This window comes from Physeter macrocephalus, chromosome 1 (assembly GCF_002837175.3).
Source record: "Physeter macrocephalus isolate SW-GA chromosome 1, ASM283717v5, whole genome shotgun sequence".
Lineage (NCBI taxonomy): Eukaryota > Metazoa > Chordata > Mammalia > Artiodactyla > Physeteridae > Physeter > Physeter macrocephalus.
The window spans coordinates 85,940,468-85,964,315 of record NC_041214.2 but is presented as its reverse complement, the minus strand read 5'-3'; the positions used below and the strand labels follow the sequence as shown (position 1 = coordinate 85,964,315).

Genomic DNA, 23,848 nt, shown 5'->3' with positions numbered 1-23,848 from the left:
TTTAGTGTCTTAGACAAAGATATACATTTCCTAAGGATCTTTATATACCCATGTTTCAAGGGTAAAATTTAATTTCAAAATGTATTTCTTGGGAATTGTTTTTTCAGATTTAAGTTCATTGAGATCGAACTCATAAACTTATACATTTATGGTTTATTCAGCATATAAATCCCAGACCGGGGCGCGAACCCGGTTCCCCTGCATCGGCAGGCGGACGCGCAACCACTGCGCCACCAGGGAAGTCCCTAAAATGTTTTAATTTATAATTTATGGCTATTTTAAATTGCCTTATCAACATAAAATGAACAAATACCTGTTCTCTTGACTAAATCATTATATTAAAATTTTTTCTGCAGAGATGCCATTGAGAACAACAACAATTTTTTGGGGGGATTAATTATACTATTTTAAATTGCCTTATCAACATAAAATGAACAAATACCTGTTCTCTTGACTAAATCATATTAAAATTTCTTTTTCTGCAGAGATGCCATTGAGAACAACATGGATTTTATGGGATTAATTATAATGCAGAACAAATTAAAGCGAGAAACCCCTGCAGTACTTGAAGATTTGCATAAAGCCAACATTCGCACTGTCATGGTCACAGGTTAGACTTTATAAAAGGACACAAAAAAATCGAGTGTGACTCTTAGAATTCAGGTTATCTAATATTGAGGAATGATCAGTTACTTATAAAAGCATACTTATTACTGTTGATATATAGCTCCATCTAATACCACACTATTATCCTATAACTCAGGTAATTAAATTTATTATATAGTTGCTCCATCTTACATTGCCCTATTTCAGCTCTGAATACTTTTCCAAGATAGAGGACAACTTTACAATACACTTTGGAGGTCTAGCAAATCTGTTTATAATAAGTATAATACAGTAGTGAAAGGCACACTGTAAATATTTAACTGTGCTTTTTTTTGTTATCTCTCTTTAATCATCTATTTCTTATAGCAGTTGTTTTACTCTGCCTTGTGTTAGTTATTTGTAGATTTGTTTTCTCTATTAGAATATAAGATTCTTGAGGGTTAAGAATATGATTTACTTATTTTGAGATTGTCTATAATTTTTAGAACTGTGCCACATATGTGGAAAATGATTAATAGATATTTGTTATAATTATATTTTTATATATAAGATAGTACATTTATCATTGTTTGTGTGTAACAGTGAAAAGAGACATTTTTTGGTTTCTTTCTTGACTGCTACATCTAAATGATTCTTCTGGTGTTTATCATACTGTTATGATCAACAGTTTATCATACTGTGGATAATATTAGATAATTCCTTTCTTAGTCGTATGAAATTGTGGCAGCTCTTAAAGTGTTTTTTTCTTAGCAAATAATCAGATTTAAGATATTCACTTTATGGCATTTACGTGTTCAGTAAGACATATGGAAAAGGCTTGTGTAGATTTTTATGTTTTAGACTCTGAGATCCATCTAATACCATACTTATTACCAGATAGCTCAAGTAACCAAATTTATTAGCATCCCAGCAGTTCTTGGTTCTCATGATCCTGCTTCAGAGCACTTTGTCTGTATCACTGGCCCTTGTTTTCCTGCCATGACAGAATATGGCGTTGTGTCCCAAGAGGATCTGTCAGGTCATAGGAAGACACGCTTGGAAGTAGTGTGTGGGAATTGAAGGAAGAGACAATAGTGCCCTTCCGTTCTGGTAGCAGTGGGCTCCCCAGACCTTTGCCTGCTTCTCCTGTACATCTGCATTTTCCTCTCTCGATCTTGTCTTTACAGTGTCTTTAGTTCTTTCCTTTCGTGACTGAGAAGTTGTCTGTCTTGCTTCTCTTTATATCTTGTAAAGATTGTATTCTTGTTACTTTGCTTATCTTTTTGTTTTGTGTAATCTTGCTTTTGTAACTCACTTTTTTCTGTGATGCTACTCTCATATTCTTGTACAGGTTACCAGTCACTCCCAGGTTATTTCAACAGTATTGATTGAGCATTGTGCTAGGCGTTGAATGGGTACCACTAGTCCATGACTCAAAAAGATTGAGACTGTATTTGTCTTTAAAAATTGTGGGTGAGAATGTTCTGAATATTTAGTATCTATGTGCTTTCGAATTATTTGAGGCTTCTTTTGATATACGTATATATCCTGATTTTATTATTTTTAACCTCCAAGAGTAAGGACCATACATTAACTTCATTTTGCCCAGCCCAGTAATGGGGACTGTAGTAGATTCTCAGTAAGTACTTGTTGTTTAATGCATTCATGTTTCTGTTGTAATGTTAATGTATTTTCAATATTTTGAAAATTAGGTGACAACATGTTGACTGCTCTCTCTGTGGCCAGAGACTGTGGAATGATACTACCTCAGGATAAAGTTATTATTGCTGAAGCATTACCTCCAAAGGATGGGAAAGTTGCCAAGATAAATTGGCATTATGCAGACACCCTAACACAAAGTAGTGATTCATCAGCAATTGACTCGGAGGTAATGTCAAGTAGAATTTTCTTTTACAAAACTTGCTTGTTTTAATTTATTCTGAAAAATGTGCATTAAAAACACAACAAAAACAGAAGCCTGAGCCATCTCCTCAGAGCACTCTGATTCATTAGGACTGGGGCAGATGCAGGTCTCTCAGTGTTTAAATTTTGATATTTAGCCAAAGTTGAGAAGCGCAGTTTTAAAGTATAAGAATCCCAAATATTTATCCTATTTTAAAAGTAGTGGTAAATGATGCAAGTGATCCATAATATTTAGCTCATGGATCATTTCAAACCAAAGCTGATATTTAGCCTTCCTTAAGTTTTATTTTTTAAATAAACAATATAGACAGATTACCTTAAAACTGAATTTTCTTTTACTTTCAATAAATGTTAAACATTCAGTTGTCTTGTGTAAAACATCAAATGAAAGAATTTAGTTTTGGATCAAATATATTTAAAATAGGATTGTGTTACTTGGTTTAGCTCAATATTGTTCTGAATGTCTTATACACAGGCTATTCCAATTAAATTGGTCCATGAAAACTTAGAGGATCTTCAGGTAACTCGTTATCACTTTGCAATGAATGGAAAATCCTTTTCGGTGATACTGGAACATTTTCAAGACCTTGTTCCTAAGGTTAGTGATTTGGGTTATGTATGTGTTCATATGAATACACTGTGAACAGTATTTTAAAGAAATTTATATTTTTTCCAGTTGATGCTACGTGGCACTGTGTTTGCTCGTATGGCACCCGATCAGAAGACACAGTTAGTAGAAGCATTGCAAAATGTAGAGTAAGTATTGGTGGATTTTGTTTTGGTTTTGGTTTTTTTGGGGGCCCTGCTGCGAGGCATGTGGGATCTTAGTTCCCTGACCAGGGATCGAACCCGTGCCCCCTGCAGTGGAAGCACAGTGTTCTAACCACTGGATTGCCAGGGAATTCCCTGTTTTTGTTTTTTAATTTTTTATGAATTGTAGTTTTGTTTTCAAAACCAGAAATGTAACTAATATTTCATGTATATAAACTTGTCACCTGTAAGATAGGTAAGTGCCTCTTTAAAAGAGGTTCATCCGCTTATTTATTTAGGTAAAGTACAATATCCACCATTCCTTTTCTAGGTGATATCCATGAGGTAGAGTTCATTCACTCTTGAATGATAGAAGTGATGTTACACTTCTAGTAACTATGTTTCAAGTTTTTAAGGGAGAAATCTTTACTGATAGCCTTAAAAGTAAGTGTACTAAAGACTAGGCAGGCCCAATCTTTGCTCTAAAGATAAGAAACTGAGATGCCAAAATGATAAACTGATGGTTGCCCATCTTGTGACAGTACTGGAGCAGTGACCCAGGTCATTTGACTTGCAGGCTGGTTCTGTTCGCAAAGCAGCATGCCTGTGGTCATTGTAATGAAAAGATTCATTAGTCCCACTGGGGGAATCTGGGTCTGTCAGCTCTTCAGAATACTGTGCTGGAGGAAATCTTAAGTTAAAAGTTGTATGTTTTTAGAAATTAATCAAAATCTTAACATAATTTTTGTTTCTTAGTTACTTTGTTGGGATGTGCGGTGATGGTGCAAATGATTGTGGTGTAAGTATAGATTCTGTGATTTGTAGTTCTTTCTGTGGCCTAAATCACATGCACAAAACGCAAGTAATTTTATTCTTCAAACCATTAGGCTCTGAAGAGGGCACATGGAGGCATTTCCTTATCAGAGCTCGAGGCTTCGGTGGCATCTCCCTTTACCTCCAAAACTCCTAGTATTTCCTGTGTGCCAAACCTTATCAGGTAGTATACATTGAAAAACTTCCCATTATCTTTTTGTAGCTTGCTCTAAGAATATAGAAAAAAAAAAAAAGTCATAGAAAGTAATTTGAATTTGTTTTAATGGTATGTTAGTGTATTTGATCTGTAACTCTTTAGCAACAGATTGATTGCTACTCCTCATTTCTTCCAGTTCTGCTTTGGCTGAGTTCTTTTGGTAGAAAAGTGCTTTGTTGTAATGGTTGAATGTTGATGTTCATCTGTCAAGATATAATTGTGGTTTGGAGGAGGCATTTAGAATACTTCTGTTCACATGCCAACATTTGTTTTCACAGGGAAGGCCGTGCTGCTTTAATGACTTCCTTCTGTGTGTTTAAATTTATGGCTTTGTACAGCATTATACAGTACTTCAGTGTTACTCTACTGTATTCTGTGAGTAGTGACATTGCTAACAGAGATGGTATTTAGTGTTAAGACATTTAAATTGAGATATTGAGCATACATGTTTCAGTTGAATGCATCCATTAATTGTGGAACTTAAATAACTAGCATCTGTAAATGTTCCTTTAGTTTACTATATTTCGAGTAGCAAATTGAAAATCTCATTAATCTGGAATAGCTTTTTGCTTAAGGCCAACAACTGTGGATTCAGCCTTGTGAATGAAAGATGATTGTATTCTTTTTTTGCCTTTAGTGCAGATTGGACATCTTTTTAAGAACTCTTCAAAATGTCAAGCTGTGACATACTTTAGAATTGCAGTTAACTTTGCTATACATTTATAAAGAAAGGCCAGATGAGAAAAGATGTTTCAGCTGTAGTTTTAGGACTTTTAGGGCTTGTATAAAATAAACCAGTGATATCCCTAGGTACTCCATAGATTTTGTAGTTGAAGTGATCTCACTTTAGATTTTTCTCTAAATGAACATTGGTGAGATCCCAAGCAGTCTTTGTGAAACTATCCCCTTTTACCATTTGTGGAAAGTATCAGGAGGGGTGGTGTTAGATATTTAGGAAGCTTCAGGATACTAATTTTCAAGAATGTTCAAATTTTGTGAGTAGAGGTTTGTGTTTTCTTTTTGCCAAAAAACTTTTAAAGTTTTTATTGAATGAATTTTTTGGACCTACTTTTTATACTAATAAATTAAATTGAATTTTGCAAATATGTTATATTTCACTAACTTAAAGGCAAACCTGTTCAATTTTTAAGCATGTCCAAGTGTCATTTTGACGTTGTCATTTAAAACCAGGGAGGAAAAATCTAATAAAACCAGGGGGAAATGGTATAAAAGTGGTGCTATAAAAATAGTTCCTGAACACTAACTATTAAAAAAAAAATCCCTTCTCTAGATCTTAAGTAACCTAGGAGACTTCCAGTTTCTCTTCATTGATCTGGCAATCATTTTGGTAGTGGTATTTACAAGTGAGTATTTTGCTTTGTTATTGTTTTTAAAGCATATGAAATTCTGATATGGCTTATTAAACTTTGGTAAATTTACATGAACAGTTGTAACACAGTGCATATCTCTCCATTTTCCCTGTAAGTATGTTCTTTTATTAGTGGTTGTTTATATTTTGCCCCATTTGTTTTATTCTTTCTCCATTTTTTTCTGAAATATTTGAGAATACATTTATGTTATCATGACCCTTTGCCTCTGAATGTTTTAGTATATATTGCCCTAAACAAAGTCATTTTCTTATACAGCTAAACACAGTTATAATGATCAAGAAATTTAACACTGATACAATTTTACCTAATCCATACCCATATTCAGGTTTTGTTATGTGTTCCAATAAGGTCCCTTATACCTATTTCCCCCCCTAGTCCCCTAGCCCAGGATCTAGTCTAGGCTCATAAATTTCATTTAGTTATCATATCTCTTTTGTCATCTTTAATCCAGAATAGTATGTCAGCCTTTTGGGGGGGGACTTCTTGACGTTGACATTTATGAAAGAAGATAATCCAGTTATCCGAGTTTGTCTGATATATTCTCATTAGACTCAGGCTATGCATTCTTGGCAGGAATACCAAAGAAGTGATGCTGTGTCCTCCTGAGTACATCATATAAGGAGACAAGATGTTGATTTATTTCAGTATTGGTGATGTTAACATCAAAATAAATAATAATGGTAATGAGATATGATCTATTTAATCAAATGAAAATTCATTAAGTCCATACTGGAAATAAATACGTGATTGGGAGAGAAAGGAAAGCTCTTCCTTACAGTAAAATGCTAACTAATAATACAGAAAGTATGATTGGCTTATACTATGGAAAGACCCTTGTCTTACTGACATCTTAGGCCGGCTACGTCTTCACTGTGGGGGACTATTGTGTGTGTCATAGGGTGCTTACCAGTATCTCTGGCCTCTACCCACTGGATGCCGGTAACACTCCCCCATTTGTGACACCCAGAAATACCTCCAGACATTGCCAGATGTTCTCTGGGGGCCAAAATCACTTTGGTTGAGAACCACTGAGTTTGACAGTCTTTAGTGGATGCTACAACTATTGAATGAAAGTTGATAAGGAACAGGATTTTTACACAGTCTTAGTATCTTTCTACAAATTACTTACTAATTACAAAGAGAAAAATAGAAACGCTACAGTGGAGAAACTTGGTGGACCACCTTAATAAGCGATCAGAGCCTTTTTTTTAATGTTACTGTTATGTTTATATGGCTTCAAACCTTTATTAATATCTTCTTAAGGGGAGGAAATTGTATTATTTTAACTGTAGCTTTGCAATTAAAGATTCAGAAATAAACATACAAGGGTGGTGATGATATATGCTAATATTTACTATTCTTTTTACTTGTACTAGTGTTTCCTTTGAATGTCAATAGACCATTGTAAAAAGTACTCCTGAGCCATTTTTGAAAAAGCCTAAATTGTTTACTTTTACAGATGATTTAGATATGTATAGCATCTGGCTTGTTTTTTGGACATTTTTCATGCTAAATATTTGTTAGAGAAAAACAGGTTTTTTTTTCCTAAATGTTCCTAAATGAATCTGACAGATGAATTTAGATTAAACCTTTCCTCTCTTTCATCTCAACATAGTGAGTTTAAATCCTGCCTGGAAGGAACTTGTGGCACAAAGACCACCTTCAGGTCTTATATCTGGGGCCCTTCTCTTCTCCGTCTTGTCTCAGATTATCATCTGCATTGGATTTCAATCTTTGGGGTTTTTTTGGGTCAAGCAGCAGACGTGGTATAAGGAATCGCATCCACATTCAGAGTAAGTTGGTCAATCCATTAAAAAGTATGTGTAAAATGTATGTAATATATATGCATGCAAAAATAAGTTTAAAATTTATGTAAAAATTGCATGCAGCTTGACTAAGCACTTAAATAATTTGGCCTGTATTTGACTTTATCTGTAGAAAAGTGGTCAGGCCAGTTCCTAATAATCACTACCAAGATGGGGACATTGGACCAGTTTCTTAATTTGCTGCTGAGCCTTGCTTTCCTTATCTGTAAAATAAGAAAGTTGAAATTAATCACTAAGGTCTCTTCTAAACACAGAATGTTTGTGTTCCTAACTTCTCTATCCCCAGTTTGGGAAATGACATTTAAAACCTAAAAAAATTTAAGTAAAGATATTAAGTGGGTCTTTTATTTGTTTATGGGCGGAGTGTTTTCCAGTTCACAAATTATGATAACATTATTTTAATTAATTACACATAGGTAAACACAAGGTCTGTTTACCTTTACTATGCTAATATTACTCCCCAAATTTAAAGAATGGGGAAAGGGTTAAGTAAGAGAGGCTTATTAATTAATGAAGTTTCTTACTTTCTTGTAATTTTTAAATTGGAATGTGACTAGAAAGGAAAACTGGTTTCCTTTGGGAAACATATTGTGTTTACTAATATAAAATCTTTTGTGTGTGTTTTAGTACACAGGAAGCTTTTAATACAACAGGAAGCCTATATGGGAATTCTTCACATTTGTACAATGAAACCAATCCTGATAGACATAATATAGAAAATTATGAAAATACCACAGTGTTTTTTATCTCCAGTTTTCAGTACCTCATAGTGGCAATTGCCTTTTCAAAAGGAAAACCCTTCAGGCAACCTTGCTACAAGAATTGTAAGTTTGGCATTTATTGTGATTCCCATCCTGCTTCCCTTCTTTAAAAGTAATGCAAGAGTAGAGTTAAAACTGTCCTTTCAAAGTAAAATAGATCTTCACAAATAGAATGAACCTAGTGATTTAGATGTTTACTGTCTTGTTTTATTTTCATGGTAGCTGCCACCCTAAGTTTAAAATTAAAGCCAGCAGTTCTAAACATTCCTGGTTTTCACATGCTATTACTTCTGGCTCCAACTTTTATTTTTACAGCCCATTGCAAGGAGAGTTAGAATTAGAAGCAGGAACAGAGGTTCCTCAGTTGGAACAGTGGGTATTATACTTTCCTTCTGGGTGGTCTGCATAACACCAGCTGTCTTTTCTCATTTTTGATACTGTTCCAGCCAGTATTCACCTGGAAATTCTTCATTTCTGTCACCTTTGCATCCACCACAGAAGGGGCCAATAGAATGGAGGCTTGTGCCTATGTAAGCTTGTCTGCCTGTGGCAATAGGAGATAGCATTTTGATTGATCACAATTAAGAGTTTTGGGGGAAAAAATTATTCACTATATGTAAATTGCTGGTTTTAAAAATTGGAGACTGTACTAATTAATATATGGAATAACTTAAATTTTTTTTCACATAAAACTGTAGACTTTTGCAGTATCTTGGGATGAGTAGTAGTTATTCTTTTGCTGTAAAGAAATGCCAGTGTTCTAGTTGGCAGAATGTCAGGCCACAGGTTTTGGTGTGATACAGGGGTGATAACTACTCATATCTCTATCTCATGTTAGAGTTAACAAAGCATATTCACATATGTTTTCTTATTTAGTCTTTACTTCTACCCTCTGGTTTGTAGGGAAGATTTTATTACTTTATATTTTAGACAGGTAAGACTGTTTAAAAATATAAGTGCTGATAATAATTGAAATCTGTTTTTTCTTTTTTTAAAAAAGAACTGATATTTCTTATCTAATAAATGGAGGCTGTATTACTGAGAGTCATTAAAACCATGGGGGACAAAAAGCCTTGAATAGAAGGTTTATCACTGTACTTTTAAGAGAACTTCATAACTTAAGTTACCTTATTATAAGGTGAACTTAAAACATGTATATCAACCTTAATTATTATTTTTAGTTCAATATTTTTAAATTTTAAGGAAATATTGAGCGTGCCCAGGGGTAGCTAAAACATCTATCAAAGAACAAAACTTTCTTTACATGAAGAAAACTGGCGTTCAGACTGGTTGATAATAAGTAAGACAAGCTGCACCAGGAAAGTTAATTTAGAGGTCTAAGTAAATCCACCCTATCCATACTTCTCCAATTAAGAAAAAGAGAGAGACTATTAGTTGCCTATTTTTTTTTTTTTTTTTTTTTCTGGTACGCGGGCCTCTCACTGTTGTGGCGCCGTGGCTCACGGGCCCAGCCGCTCCGCGGCATGTGGGATCCTCCCAGACCGGGGCGCGAACCCGGTTCCCCTGCATCGGCAGGCGGACGCGCAACCACTGCGCCACCAGGGAAGCCTAGTTGCCTATTTTTTAAACACAGCTTTTATATTATTTTGGAAAACTTCCCAAAAAATTAAAGGCTCAAATATTTTGATTTCCTATTTAATTTCAAATTGATTTAAATACACTCAATTGTTGATGGACTTTTTTTAAAAACGTGTTAAAAATTATATTTTAGTAGAAATATAGCCACAAAACCTTTGTCCTTACTATAAGCAGCTTGTGCATGTCTGTCAGTGCATACAGAAGTGCGTGCTGCCATTAAAACATGCCTCCTGGAAAATACAGTAGGAACAGGAAAGTCAACATATACATACTTTGCTGATTTTCACATCCTGTCTGTCTGTCTTTCTGTCATTGAAGTCCCCTGATCTTAGAATGTAGTAAAGAAGGGAAAGTAGAGAAGAAAGTAAGAAATGACAGAAATTATTACTGTATAAAGTGATATACAATGTAAAGTATAAATATAGATGGAAAAGAGTGGGGAAAAGGTTAAGGCTTTCTTAGAGCTGACATTAATTAGCCTTTCCTTTTGTCCTGCACAATAGACAGTTAACAGGTCTTCACTGGGACCTGCTAGTTGCTCTTCTCAATATCTAAACAGTGTAATGTATTCAGTCTATCTTGAGGTGATTATTTTTAAGAATTAACCTCAATCTTAGGTATTTAAGGCATTATAGAGTTTTTTGCTGTCTTCTAGTGGTTCAGTTTGAATCTAAGTAAAACCTTATTTCAGCCTGTGGTTACCCATTTTTAACTTTAGCTTAGCCCAGTTATATTTTCTTGTTTGACTATGCTATCATTTCAGGGGCCATGATCATATGGACTTAGTTCTAACACTCTCTCTTGACTAGATGTGATTTCTTGAGATCTGGCTTCAATTTTTGCTACAGTTTTTTTTACTTGATCCCTATAATTTACTGCTTGTGAAATCCAGGTTCTTTCTCAGTTTATGAAGGCATTATTACTGACATGCCAGTATCCTTCCTGTTAAGGCCTATGTATCTTTTGCCTGTTCATCTGCCATGCCTGAATTGGTTGGAGCAGATACCTAGAGGCCCTGCAGAATAAGGTGGCCTTTGAAAGACAAGTAACTGAGTAAGGAAGGAGGGAATAGGAGTACGAAAGACTTGAAATCTGTGTTATAGATCAGGCAGTCCCGGTTAGTGTTTTTGAGGAAGGAACAAGAGAGGTATATATCAGAGCCATGGACAAGTATTGTGGATTTATTAACTCTATGTAGGTTTTTATTTTTGAGTCACTTAACTAAGGGGAATATGAAGGAAATCCTTTATGGTGCCTTATTTTGATGCCATATTCCATCAAAAGGAACTGGTATCATTAGAAGAACAATTCTGTGATGCCATAGCTGGGATGTATGTAATAATAACTTAAATCTACTGTTTCCTCCAGGATCCTCACCATATCCCCATTTTATAGTTAAAATGATTTGACTGTGAATAACTCGTTGATGTTCACATAGCTTTGTGGCAGCATCTGAAATAGAAGCTAATTCTTTAACTTGTGGAACATTCTCCCTCAGCTGCCAGTCACCACCAACACAGAGTTTGTTTTGATAGCTGTCTTCTGGTGAAGAGCATTCCTTGCACTTCAGTACGATCACTAAGGAATCACTGACCATGCCAGGAGAATCTCGGAGTTGAAAGCACAGTCTGCTAGAAACTCATACCTCTCCAAGATGAATCCCTGACTTTTCCATTCTTGGTTGAAATCCTTACTGATTTTTTTTCATTTTGGTGGTTATCTAAATGTGCCAGCCATCCACCTCCCCTGTCAGATTCGTTTGAATAGTGCCTCTTTTTCTCCCCTGGCTAAAAAAACGAAAGATTCAATTATTTATTTTTTCCTTCAAATGGAAATCTTGGCAGATTTTTAGAGGTGTGATCAAAGGGGGTGGTTATAGGAGAAGGACAGATGAAGAGTTGAGAAATACTGTTGAGGTAGATGTAAGAAGTTTCTGAGCTTGAGTAAAAAAAATTTTTTTTTCTGGTAACATGTCAGGACTAGATTGCAAGTCTGGTTTTGCTTATCGTTATAAAAATGCAATAGGATTTGAAAAACATTCAATATGGGCTATTACTTTATTGAAACAAAACTTTTTTTTTTTTTTTTTTTTTTGCGGTACGCGGGCCTCTCACTGTTGTGGCCTCTCCTGTTGCGGAGCACAGGCTCCGGACGCGCAGGCCCAGCGGCCATGGCTCACGGGCCCAGCCGCTCCGCGGCATGTGGGATCCTCCCGGACCGGGGCACGAACCTGTGTCCCCTGCATCGGCAGGTGGACTCCCAACCACTGTGCCACCAGGGAAGCCCCAAAACCTTTTCTGTCTCTCTGTCTCTCTTTGGGATTTATATTCTGACTTTTTTTTTTGGTTCTTTTTCTGATTTAATCTTTTTGTGTGTGTGTGTTAGTGTACTTCTAACTAGCACTTTCCGAACACTTTAATTGACTATATAGATATTTGAATGGCTATATAACATGTATTACTTTCATTGCTGCATTTATTGAATAGAATGTTGTATCCCCTGTTTGAAATTTATTTTTATTTTTTTGGTGAAATTTTAATTTTAATTTTTATTTTTTGGCTGCCCCGCACAGCATGCGGGATCTTAGTTCCCTGACCAGGGATCAAACCCGTGCCCCCTGCAGTGGAAGTGCAGTCTTAACCACTGGACCACCAGGGAAGTCCCATCCTGTTTGCAATTTAGTAGAATGTTGGAAAAGATAAAAATCTAGAAAAAAATTCCTTTTTTATCTAAGTGGGTTCCAAATTTTTCATCCTGTTGGTCAGTGGCTCATAGTAAAACAGTTTCCCCACTTTTGGCATGAATGTTAGTATAACTTTCAGTCTAAGCTTCTAGAACAATAAATATATATATAAAACAATAAACATATATATATGTAAAACACAGTATTGTTTCTATAGAATAATAACTGTTGGCCTATAGTTTTCAACTGACGGATTAACAAATTTCAAATTTACAAATGACTCCCACATTTAAAAATATTGAGACCCCTTCCTTCATTTACTGTCTGTAAATAGTATATTAAACTTCTTTACTCAATCTGAAGGCTTCATGATAAAGTTTTGGTTATATGTGGTCATAGTAAAGTTTGAGTTTTGAAGCCAACCTCAAATAGGAACTTAGAAATAAATATCTAGACCAAAGAAAAAAGGGGGGAAAAGTTGGGGTCTGTCAATATAATTGAGACTATTTCTGAGCCCCCTCCACCCCCATGGCTTGTTACATAAGGGTGTGCTTGTATATGTGCATGTGAATGCATGTATGTACACAGTTAACAAAATGGTCGTGAGCAGGGAGTTTTGTTTTTGAGTTAGGAAAGTGATACAAAGTGCTGATGGGTGGAATTTACCATCCCTCTACCACAGCAAGCCACAGGGTTAGCCCACATTTAAAGTAGCAGATCAACTCAGTTTCTGGGTTTTAGCTAGCGTTTTCTGTGGAAATATTTTCATGAAGGAAATTAATGAAAAAGTGGGATTCACTTAACAGAAATATACTTAACGTTAAACTTAGAGTGCCTCTGTTTAGGACTATAACATAACTAATACTGAGAATAAATGTTATCAGCATTTTTACAACCAATTGTCTTTGCATGTATGTTTTAAATGATAATCTAATTTTGCCATATGTAGTCTAGTCTCCTGTTTGTGAATTGTAGATTGGCTTGGTTGTCTTATAAAGTAGCTATCTATCTGTGAGATACACAAATAAATATCCATAAAGGTCTGTCTCTTATTTTTTATAAATGCTGATTATTTTCACATTACATAAATAAATCCTTTGGGCCTGCATGATGTATCATACTCTAGGAAATATCATAGAGCACACATTTTGTATACTTCATCAACCTGAATAGAAGTATTCAAAACCAAATTTAAGATCGACAGTATACCGGTTGTTATTATATGCCTTTTTATTTAAAGGAACTCCCTAATTTAATTGTTTTACTTTCTGTTTCAGATTTTTTTGTTGTGTCTCTGATTATTTTGTATGTTTTCATATTATTCATCATGTTGCATCCAGTTGCCTCTATTGACCAGATTCTTCAGGTAAGGCTTAAGCACATCAATTATTACTGATTGTCTGAGGAGTAATAGGATCTGGGATAGCAGTGGTAAATAGGACAGTAGTGGAAAATGACACATTAGTATCACATAGACAAATGAGACTTCGGGATGATCGCTAGGGCTTAAGATCTATCCCCCTCCTCTGCTCTTATGTTACTGGGGAAAGAAACTAAACTGTCTTTGTTTCTTTTTTCCAGGATCTCTTTCCTAATTTTCGAAGATCCAGTTATATTAACCCAAAGGGAGCATAATTAAAACAGCAGGCTTTATTTACTCTACCTGATATTTTTCTTTCCTGTTTCTTCGTTCGTTACTTCTAGTTCCATTTCCCTTTGTCCACAAACAAATTAAGTGTCCCTTGGTCAATGTCTTGGAATCAAGAACATTGATTCCATTATTTGACCCGTCCCTTACCAACCTACTTCTTGAGTAGTCTGCATGTGCTTCCTCATCACATGCTGTCCATTGAGTTCTTTATTTTCGTTCTCATTAAAAACTTTAAGAAAGATGAAATACATGTTTTATACAAACGAATATGCATACACGTTTAAGTTGTTAATCATAATAGCAATAAAATAATACCTATGAGTCCAATATGTAATCTAAAAAAAGTAGCATTACCAACACCAGTAAGGCTCTATTGTGCACCTTTCTCCAAACACCCAGAGGGAGCCACTACCTCATTGTCTTACTTTTCACTATACCATATATGTATGAAGTCTTAAAAGATAGTTTTGCTTACTTTTGAACTTTATGAAAATGGTATCTGGTAATCGCTGTTTTACTGTGACTTGCTTTTTCCCAAAAGCCTTACTATGATGCTGCATGCATTTTATTTTCATTCTATATAGTATTCCGTTATAGGAATATACCATAATTCACTTCTCAGTTCTCCAATGGTAAATAACTGGATTGTTTATAGACTTTTCCTGAATTAATGGTCCTGATGTAAACATTCTATACACGTCTCTTAGTGTAAGGGAGTGAGTAACATCAAAGAGTTCATCCCAAGTACAAGCAGCAAGGGGGTGGTACAATGCTGTTGAGAATTTAAAACCAGCAGTAAAGCCCACTAAACGTCCATCTGCTAGAAATATCACCTTGTCATGGGAATTCTAAACAATGTCAGTGGTAAAATACTCCTTCCATTACCACCTGCCCTACCTTGGCATATCACTAGGGCAGACGGTCTTCTGGTGTGTTCTAATATAAGTTTGAGCATGTCCTCTTTAGCTTTCTGAGGTTCCAGTTGTTTTCCAAAGTGATTATACCAATTTATACTTCCATCAGTGTGTGAGATCTTTTGTTCCACATCTTTGCCAATGTTTGTCTAGTGGGTGTAAAGTGTGATATGACTTTGTAAGTAATTTTGATATATGGTTGGATAGGACCCCTATCCCCACCTCACATTGTTCATCATGATCTTTTTGGCTGTTCCTGAGCTTTTCCTCTTCCGTATACATTTTAAGTTTAAGTTTATACCAGGATAAGCCCTCTTGGAATTTTTATTAGAATTACACTGGGTTTATCAAAAAATTGAGGGGGAGAATATCTCTATTTCTTCAGAATATCTTTCTCCCTAAAGGTTTTTATACAAGTTTTTGTTAGATTTATTCATGTAGTATTATGGGTTTTGTTCCTCTGATAAGTTATCTGTTTAAAATTGCATTTTATAGTCGTTTTATGCTGGTGGAAACAGTGCAGTTATTTTGGATATTCATCTAGTATCCATCAGCCTTGTCAAACTTTATTCTTAAAATTTTTAGATTCTCTAGGATTTTGTTTTAGACAGTTATCTATAATTAGTGACTTTTTTTGTTTCTGACATTTCAGTCCTTATGCCTTCTATGTGTTTTTCATATCTGTTAACCACACGAATGTTGGTGTGATAGCGATGTACTTGTCCTGTTCCTGACTCTACAGGGAGTGTTCCTAGTATTTCACCACTGGATATATTGTGGGCTGTAGGTTTCTGGTATATACTCTTTATCAGGTTGAGGAAGCTTATTTCTATGGTGTTGTTAACATAAATAGATGTTTAATTTTATCTGATGCTTTTTCTACAGCTATTGAAATGATCACATAGTGTTTCTTCCAGGAGAATGTGGTGAATTACAGTTGACTGATATTCAAATGTTGAACCAACACCACATTCCTAGAATAAATCCAACTTGGTCATGATGCATTCTTTTTTATATCTGCTGGATTTGGTTGACTATGATTTTGTTTAGGATTTTTGCTTGTGGTTGCATGAGTGAGATCAAACTTAGTTTTCTTTTCTTGATGTTACTGACAGGTTTGGGTATCAAGCTTATAAGCACTTTATGGATGAGCATTCCATTTCATGGACTTTTCCATATTTTAACTAATCCCTTTAATGGATATTTAGGTTGTTTCCACTGTTTTGCTATTATAAACAATGCTGTATTTGCAGATTCTTGCACACTTCATTAAGAAGGACAAATGCATATTTTGAGGTTAATGTGAGAAGTAGAATTGCTTGGCCAAAGGGTATCTGGAATTTGAATTTTTATAAATACTGTGTTATTGAACTTTGAAAAGGTTGACAGTTTATAGTCTTACCAACAGTGTATGAGCATCTCTTTCCCCACATGCTTCATGCAGGGATTTAGATAAGCACTTCAGGCAAAAGAAGAAAATAAAACACATTTATATAATATTTCTGTCTCACTGCACACCTTCTGCTTCACAGTCAAATTATTTTCTGAAAGAATGCTACATGCAACTCACCTCTCACACACTTGTCAACTAATCTAATCTGGCTACTACCCCTGCCAGTCTACTGAAACTGCCCTTGCCAAGGCAATTAACAACCTTCTTGTTAAGTCCAGTGGATTTGTACCCCTGATGTGTGTGTGTGTGTGTGTGTGTTTTTTTTTTCCCCCTCAGTCTTGCTTGTCTCCTCAGCAGTATTTGACAAGTTAGCCATGCCATCATTCTGAGACATTCTCCCTGGAATTTTATGATGCTTTGCTTTCTTCTGACCTTTTCCTACTTCTTCTGTGACTCCTCATTCTCCATTGTGGTTCCAAACCCTGTGCCTGTGTCTTAAATGTTAGTGTTCCACACATTTGTGTTCTTATCCCTTGTCTTACTCTATCCATTCAGGCGACCTCATCCTTAATTGTGGCTTCCCCTGTAGTTGCCATCTATGTGTTGAAAACTCCTGACTATACCCTTAGCCTAGTCTCACAACTGAGCTTTAACCTGAATATCCACTAACGTACTGAATATTATATGCGTGGTTCACCCATCAGTTGTCTCATTCAACATTTAAAAAACTAAGCTCATCATGTTCTCCCTCAACCCTGCTTCGACTCTGTTTCTTGATACTAGCATTTATCCAAGGCAGCAGTGTGTGTGTATACTTGTCTTTTCCTTCTCTTTTCATGGCCAGTCTGGTCCTAGAGTTTCTCAGGTTTCTTATTCTGTATCCCTGTCTCTCTCTTTACTCCAATCCCATCTGCCACCTAAAAGGAAACTATTGTTCCCTACTCAAAACACTTCTGACCCCAGATGTGTGGGGTTGTTTCACACCAACCAGTTCTCTGGACACCAACTGGGTGTCTTGCAGTTCAGTTTTAACACTAACTACCTGGAGCGAGCACAGACCCTACGAGTTAAGGGCTTGGTCCCACAAGATTGCCCCCACTCCAGGCACCAGACGCAAGTCGCACATTGTCACCTGTACTTCTTCTGACCAACCAACTATAAGTCAGGGTTCCCACAACCCTCTTCTCAGCTTTGGTAATTTGCTGTAACAGCTCACAGAGCTCAGTGAAACACTTAACGTTTATTGGTTTCTTATATAGAATATAATAAAGGTACAGGATACAGCCAGATGAAGAGGTACATAAGCCAAGGTCTGGAAGGGTCCCAAGCGCAGGAGCTTCTGTCATATGCCATTGGGATGCTTCACCCTCCCAGCACACGGATGTGTTGACCAACCCAGAGGCTCTCCAAACTCTGTAGTTTAGGGATTTTTTAAAAATGGAGGTTTCATCATATAGGCGTGATCAATTATTAACTTGATCTTTAGCCCCTCCCCTCTCCCTGGTCTTTCTGGTGACCAGCCCACATCCTGAAGCCCATCAAGAGTAGCCTTATTAGAACGAAAACATTCCTGATACCCAGGAAATTCCAGGGGATTTAGAAGCTCTGTTTAAGATATTCCTATCTCTCCTACCACTCAGGAAATTGAGTTTAAAGAGCCCTGTGTCAGGAACCAGGGACAGAGACCAGATATATTTATTTCTCATTATGTCTGCCACCGCTCTAGTTCAGGCTACCATCGTCTCTTGCCTGGATCAGTATAGCAATCTCCACCCCTCAAATCCTTGCTGAGCCGTAAGTGTCTTTCTAAAACATGTTATATCATGCCACTCCTCAGCACTTGACACAGGTACTAGTGTGTACCTAGGTACTCAGTAAATATTTGCTGACTGAAGAGATGAATGCATGGATGAGATTTTTTTTCCTTCTTCTTCTTCTCTTTTTTTTTTAGGCCTTAGAAATTAATCACAGGTTTTAAAGTGAAAACTTCCTTCTTAAATTGATCTGCACAGTTCTTTTTATGAATTTGTCTTTAAACAGTGTAGAGTTTTGAGTAGTACTTCATTATTAGATCAGTATTATCTACTTCATTGTTTAAAGATAGGACTTTATTTTTAAAATAGAGACTTGTTAGAAATTCATGATCTAGTAGAGCACGGGCTTTTGAGTTTGAATAGGATTTGTCTCTAAGTTCAACTACTTTAATGTATCTTTTAAACCTTGAGTTACTTCACTTTGCGTTTTATCATCTGAAAAGCGGGTACAGTATCTACCTTGTGGCATTGTTGAGGATTGAGTAGATAGTGTATGTGAAAGTGTTTGGTATATAATAGGAATTAAATGAATTTGGAAATCACAGTATAATGCTATAATATCAACTACATACTATATTAACATAATTTTTGTCTTACAGATAGTGTGTGTACCATATCAGTGGCGTGTAACTATGCTCATCATTGTTCTTGTCAATGCCTTTGTTTCAATCGTGGTAGAGGTAAGCACTTTACACAATTAAGTGGCTGCCTTGCTGCTTTGCAATTCTTGGTGATTTAGTGGTAATGGGGGAAATGGATAGGTAACATTATGGAAGCCCACAAAAATTTTCAGTTTCATTGCAGTTAAATTCATTTAGCCTTCTCTTCTCAACTTTTCCATGAGCTAATAATAGTCATATTAAGAGATAGGACGGAATTCCCCGATGGTCAAGTGGTTAGGACTCCGTGCCTTCACTTCCGAGGGCGTGGGTTCGATCCCTGGTTGGGGAACTAAGATCCCGCATGCCATGCGACGTGGCCAAAAAAAAAAAGAGAGAGCGAGATGATTTAGCTGCTGTCATAGATGGGAGAAAATAAGCAGTTATAAATCAAAAATTAGTGACTGAGAGAAAGGAGAGAAGACTGGTGCTCAGGTGGCCCATAAACTGGTAAACCAGTGGCCATGAAATCAGAGTACCACCCAAGTCTTGTGATGTACAGTAAAATCTCCCATTTAAGGGAGGAAAGGGAGGGGGCTCTCTCCATGAAGTATAGTAAATATTAATAATTAGAGAGTTTATTGAAATTGTAAAATAGTGACCATGATGAACTTACCCAGTCTCAGCATTGATTGCTGGAACTTCTTCCTTGGTATTTACTTCTAAGTTTTCCTTAGAGGGAAGAGGTCTTAAGTACTCTGATCCATTTTATACTGTATAGTTATTCTCCTACTAGGATTCCTTTAGGTCAGCTTCTCTAAAAGGAGATGGTAAGTTCTCACTTGCTGCTTATTAATAAAATTTGGTCTGTTCTCAGAGCTACTGTTATTCACTCTTACAGTAGCAGTATGTCAAATGAAGAAGGAGATACAGTTGTGATTTTTAAGTTAAGGGTTTCATAGAGTAGGCTTTTGAATTAAAATTAGGTAATTTGTGGGAAACATGTATACTTTAGAGATAATGGCTGTAGACTTGGAAATTATGTTTAATTTGATATTTTTCTAAAAGATGACTTGGTATTTAAATTGGGGCCATAGAGGACAGCATGGTTATTACGGTACTGATCTTTTTAGGTTGCCCATTTTAATATATTTTTGCTGTTTTATGGACAGTAGAAAGCATGTCCAAGATACTGTACTTTAAAAGCTTTCCTTCTTCTATAGTTAAGTTCATCTTTTCACTCAAATGTTATTTAAGATAAAATCTTTTTATAAAACAGAATTTCTAGGAAATCCTTTCTTAATCTCCCTTAATTAATTCTTGCTTACTATCAAAAGAATTATTTTTCATCATATGCATATAGATATAGTTGTATATAGATATTAATAATTCACTGTTAAGAAAAATACTTCAGATTATAAGCATTATTTTAATATGGGAAAGACCTGAGGATTCATATAAAAGCCATACTTTGTAGAAAATTTATCAAGAATTTTATGATGATTTATATTTGTTACAAAAGTCCTGTTGTTTTTCTTTATCCTTTTGCAATATAAACTGAAACTGTCTATGTGAAAACCAAATCATGTCTTTCACTAATGTCTCAGCATTGTGTGAGCCTTTTTAAATGTATGCATTAATAAAGAATGACATAGTCATTTTTAATTCTTAACTCGCTGGACTATCTCTCAGAACTTCTTCCTTGACATGGTCCTTTGGAAAGTTGTGTTCAATCGAGACAAACAAGGAGAATATCGCTTCACCACCACACAGCCACCACAGGTTGGAAATCAGCCCTTACTCTCAATTCTTCACGTCAGTTGTGTACTCTGCATTGTGTAGGGTGGTATTCTGTTGTGTGTTGCTCAACCTTTTCCTCTATGCCTGGCATTTCATTTTTTTGTAAAGAGTCCTAGAAGATTCATGGCAAACATTTGTTACAGTCTTTTTAGGACTTCAGAAATTTCATAAGTCTCTTTTCCATTCCAATCCTTATCTTCTCTGTGTGTGAAGGTCTTGTTCTCAGTGGTAAATTTTTCCATTTCTGTCTGGCTTAAATTTTATGTTTCTGGTTTTTATGAGTCCCATTAGAGGCTAAATGAGATTCATGTAAATAAAGTTATGGAATGGGAATTGTTTCTTCATGGATCAGAGTCCAAAGGTCAAAATTCTGGGCTTCCCTGGTGGCGCAGTGGTTGCGCGTCCGCCTGCTGATGCAGGGGAACCGGGTTCGCGCCCCGGTCTGGGAGGATCCCACATGCTGCGGAGCGGCTGGGCCCGTGGGCCATGGCCGCTGAGCCTGCGCGTCCGGAGCCTGTGCTCCGCAACGGGAGAGGTCACAGCAGAGGGAGGCCCGCATACCACAAAAAAAAAAAAAAAAAGGTCAAAATTCTGAGGAATTATTTCTGATTTCTTGTCAGTTACTGTGCCTTAATTTTGGGTGGCTTTTTGGTTTTCCCCAGCATATGTCTCTCATCATTTAGAAACATTTTCAGAGAGATAGTGTTCATTTTTAAACAAACCATGGTTTAAGGACTTTTGACTTTCTTTGTGGTGAAAAGAAAAGAGAAGCAGATGAATAAAACCCATTTTTTGGTGTTAGGATGTTGAAATTCTTGATAGAAAATATAGGTTAGTCTTGTTTTTTAAACCAGTACCATTGAATCACAGCTTTGAGCAGCTTTTTGAGTATAGAGAACTTGACAGCATAAAGTTTCACTCCCTCACTATTGTGCCCATTGCTGTTTGTAGGTGGGCGATATGCATTATACACGAGTTCTAAACCTTTCACTCATCCCAAGCCAGAAAGAAGCTTTCCGAATTCAAGAGGATTCCCTGGCGTGGGTCACTCACTTATTTTTAGCCTTCTTTTACCTGAGTAGCTATGTCCTGAGCTTTGCTTTGGTAATTCATCAGGCTTGATGCCTGGTGTAGTAGTATCACAGGATCACTTTATAAGAAGTTCTGTAGAGCACCATTTCCTTTTCTAATGCTTGATGATGAATAAGGATAGTTTTGTAATAATGTGATAAGTCTGGAATCTGCTTTAGCTTCTTTTTCTCAAAGCAGTGTAAGGCACAGTTGTCCCTAGTAAGTATGACCAGAGCTGTATTAGAGAGAGGCTCAAGTCCCTGAGCTACAATCTCCTCCCTGTCTTGGTTACCTGACTACATTGCTTCGAAGGGTTAACTTTGGGTCCTATCATCAGTCCTCATATAAAATATTTGTACTGGCAAGGCCTTGGCCAAGGAAAACATTTCCATTGAGTTTTTAGCTTTTCCAACGAGATCTCCGACTATTGATCTAAACAGGAAACGCAGGTTCTGAAGAGGAGCTGTACCCTAAGTCAAAAGTGGGTATCATAAAGCTCCTTTAAAACATTTGGATTGGAAAGCCTTCCTCACTTTTCAACCAAAATTGAATGGCAGAAAATTCTATCATTTGCTACATCTTTTTTCTAAAAATGTTTAAATAAGTTATGTGTCCTCATTATTTTTAAGAGTTTGTGCCTCTCATATGAAGTTGTACCTCTGAAGTGTTCTGGGGAGAGAGTGGTCTGAGCAGGGAGGCTCCCGCCGGCCCCATGTGTTTACCAGTTCTGAGCACCACTGAGTAGACAAGAAGTTTGGCCTTCAGTTTCTAGGGTCATGATTTAGGAAAGCATTTTTTAAATCATTGGCTTTAGAAAAGAGAGTTCTTATAACCTCTTAGCACAGAATGCTGTGCTTTCATCTTCCAACACTTCCGTTTGTAGTTTGCTCTCACTGTTCACATATTTGTGACCCTTGGAGAGCCCATCGGTTAGTCAGATTACTGTAAGGCTGTAGTTCTCAATTAGGGGTAATCCCCCCATCCTCCTGGGGACATGTGGCAGTATCTGGAGACATTTTTGTCTGTCACAATTGGCGGGGGGGTGGGGGTGAGGTTGCTGCTAGCATGGGGTGGGTGGAGCCTGAAGATGCTGCTGAGTAAACCTCCTATAGCAGCGCCCAAGACAAAGACTGCCTGGGCCAACATGTCAGCAGTGCTGAGGCTGAAAAACCCTGCCATAAGGTGAAAAAGCAAGTAAAGACGAGAGTGACCTGCTACACCTAGGAGCCCATTCTGTGCTCTTTCCTACCAAGAGTCCCGTGAGGTCTTCTAAGATCACAGCTCTCAACCTTCTCTGTTAATGTCGGGGGAAGAACAGCCATGTTTCTTCATTCCTTCCTTACCATATAAACCCAGAGACCATTGAGTAAGGTTTGAAGTTCCACAGCTAAAGACCCTGGACTAGGCTCCAGGTCTTAATGCAGTTGAGTTGTGACGTCGAGAACCTCACCTAGAAATCTCTAGTAACCATGTCCAAAATATCTGGTGATCTGCAAGGCAGCTATGTAACACCTCCACAATCCTTCCAATCTTAAGGTGTTTCTAACTTTGTTTTATACATAAAGAAACAGCATTCAGTCAACTTGCCATGGTTATGCAGCTTATGAGTGGCAGAGCTGGGAGTTGAAGCCAGGGTTTCTGATTTCAAGAGGAGTGTTTTTTCCACTGTGCCACACTGTCTCACATTATGAGGCCACAGAGATGCAAACTAATATAACAATCAAGTGACAAAATGGAGACAAAGAACAGCTACTGTTTTCAAAACCTACTTTTTATGGTAGACACTGTGAGGCATTTTGTATAAATTCTCTCTAGTTGTTACAATCACCTAAGAGGTTAGGGTAGAGAGACTAAAGATATCCCTGTCTTCACAGATGAGGAAACAGTGTTAGAACTGGAATTCAGGTTCAGTTTTATCTGGGCCCAGGACCATAATATTCCTATAACAGAAAGCCTCCATCTGTTCTTTAAAAATGAAATAAACCTTTAGGTGTCATTTTATTTAATAGTAGACATTTTAGATATTATGTTTATTTGGCCCACTGAACATACATACAG

At 36.6% G+C, this 23,848-nt stretch overlaps 1 protein-coding gene across 1 annotated transcript in view; it reads left to right on the top strand.

Moving 5' to 3' along the window:
- ATP13A3 (ATPase 13A3) overlaps positions 1-23,848 on the top strand; it is an 80,038-nt gene that overhangs the window by 49,027 nt on the left and 7,163 nt on the right. Inside the window, exons 21-33 of the mRNA XM_055084601.1 lie at positions 486-610; positions 2,298-2,473; positions 2,984-3,106; positions 3,185-3,264; positions 4,015-4,057; positions 4,146-4,255; positions 4,567-4,663; positions 5,580-5,652; positions 7,295-7,472; positions 8,133-8,329; positions 13,826-13,914; positions 18,920-19,000; positions 20,612-20,701. Of these exons, the coding sequence (XP_054940576.1) occupies positions 486-610; positions 2,298-2,473; positions 2,984-3,106; positions 3,185-3,264; positions 4,015-4,057; positions 4,146-4,255; positions 4,567-4,663; positions 5,580-5,652; positions 7,295-7,472; positions 8,133-8,329; positions 13,826-13,914; positions 18,920-19,000; positions 20,612-20,701 (1,462 nt within the window). The remainder of the gene's footprint in view (positions 1-485; positions 611-2,297; positions 2,474-2,983; positions 3,107-3,184; positions 3,265-4,014; positions 4,058-4,145; positions 4,256-4,566; positions 4,664-5,579; positions 5,653-7,294; positions 7,473-8,132; positions 8,330-13,825; positions 13,915-18,919; positions 19,001-20,611; positions 20,702-23,848) is intronic.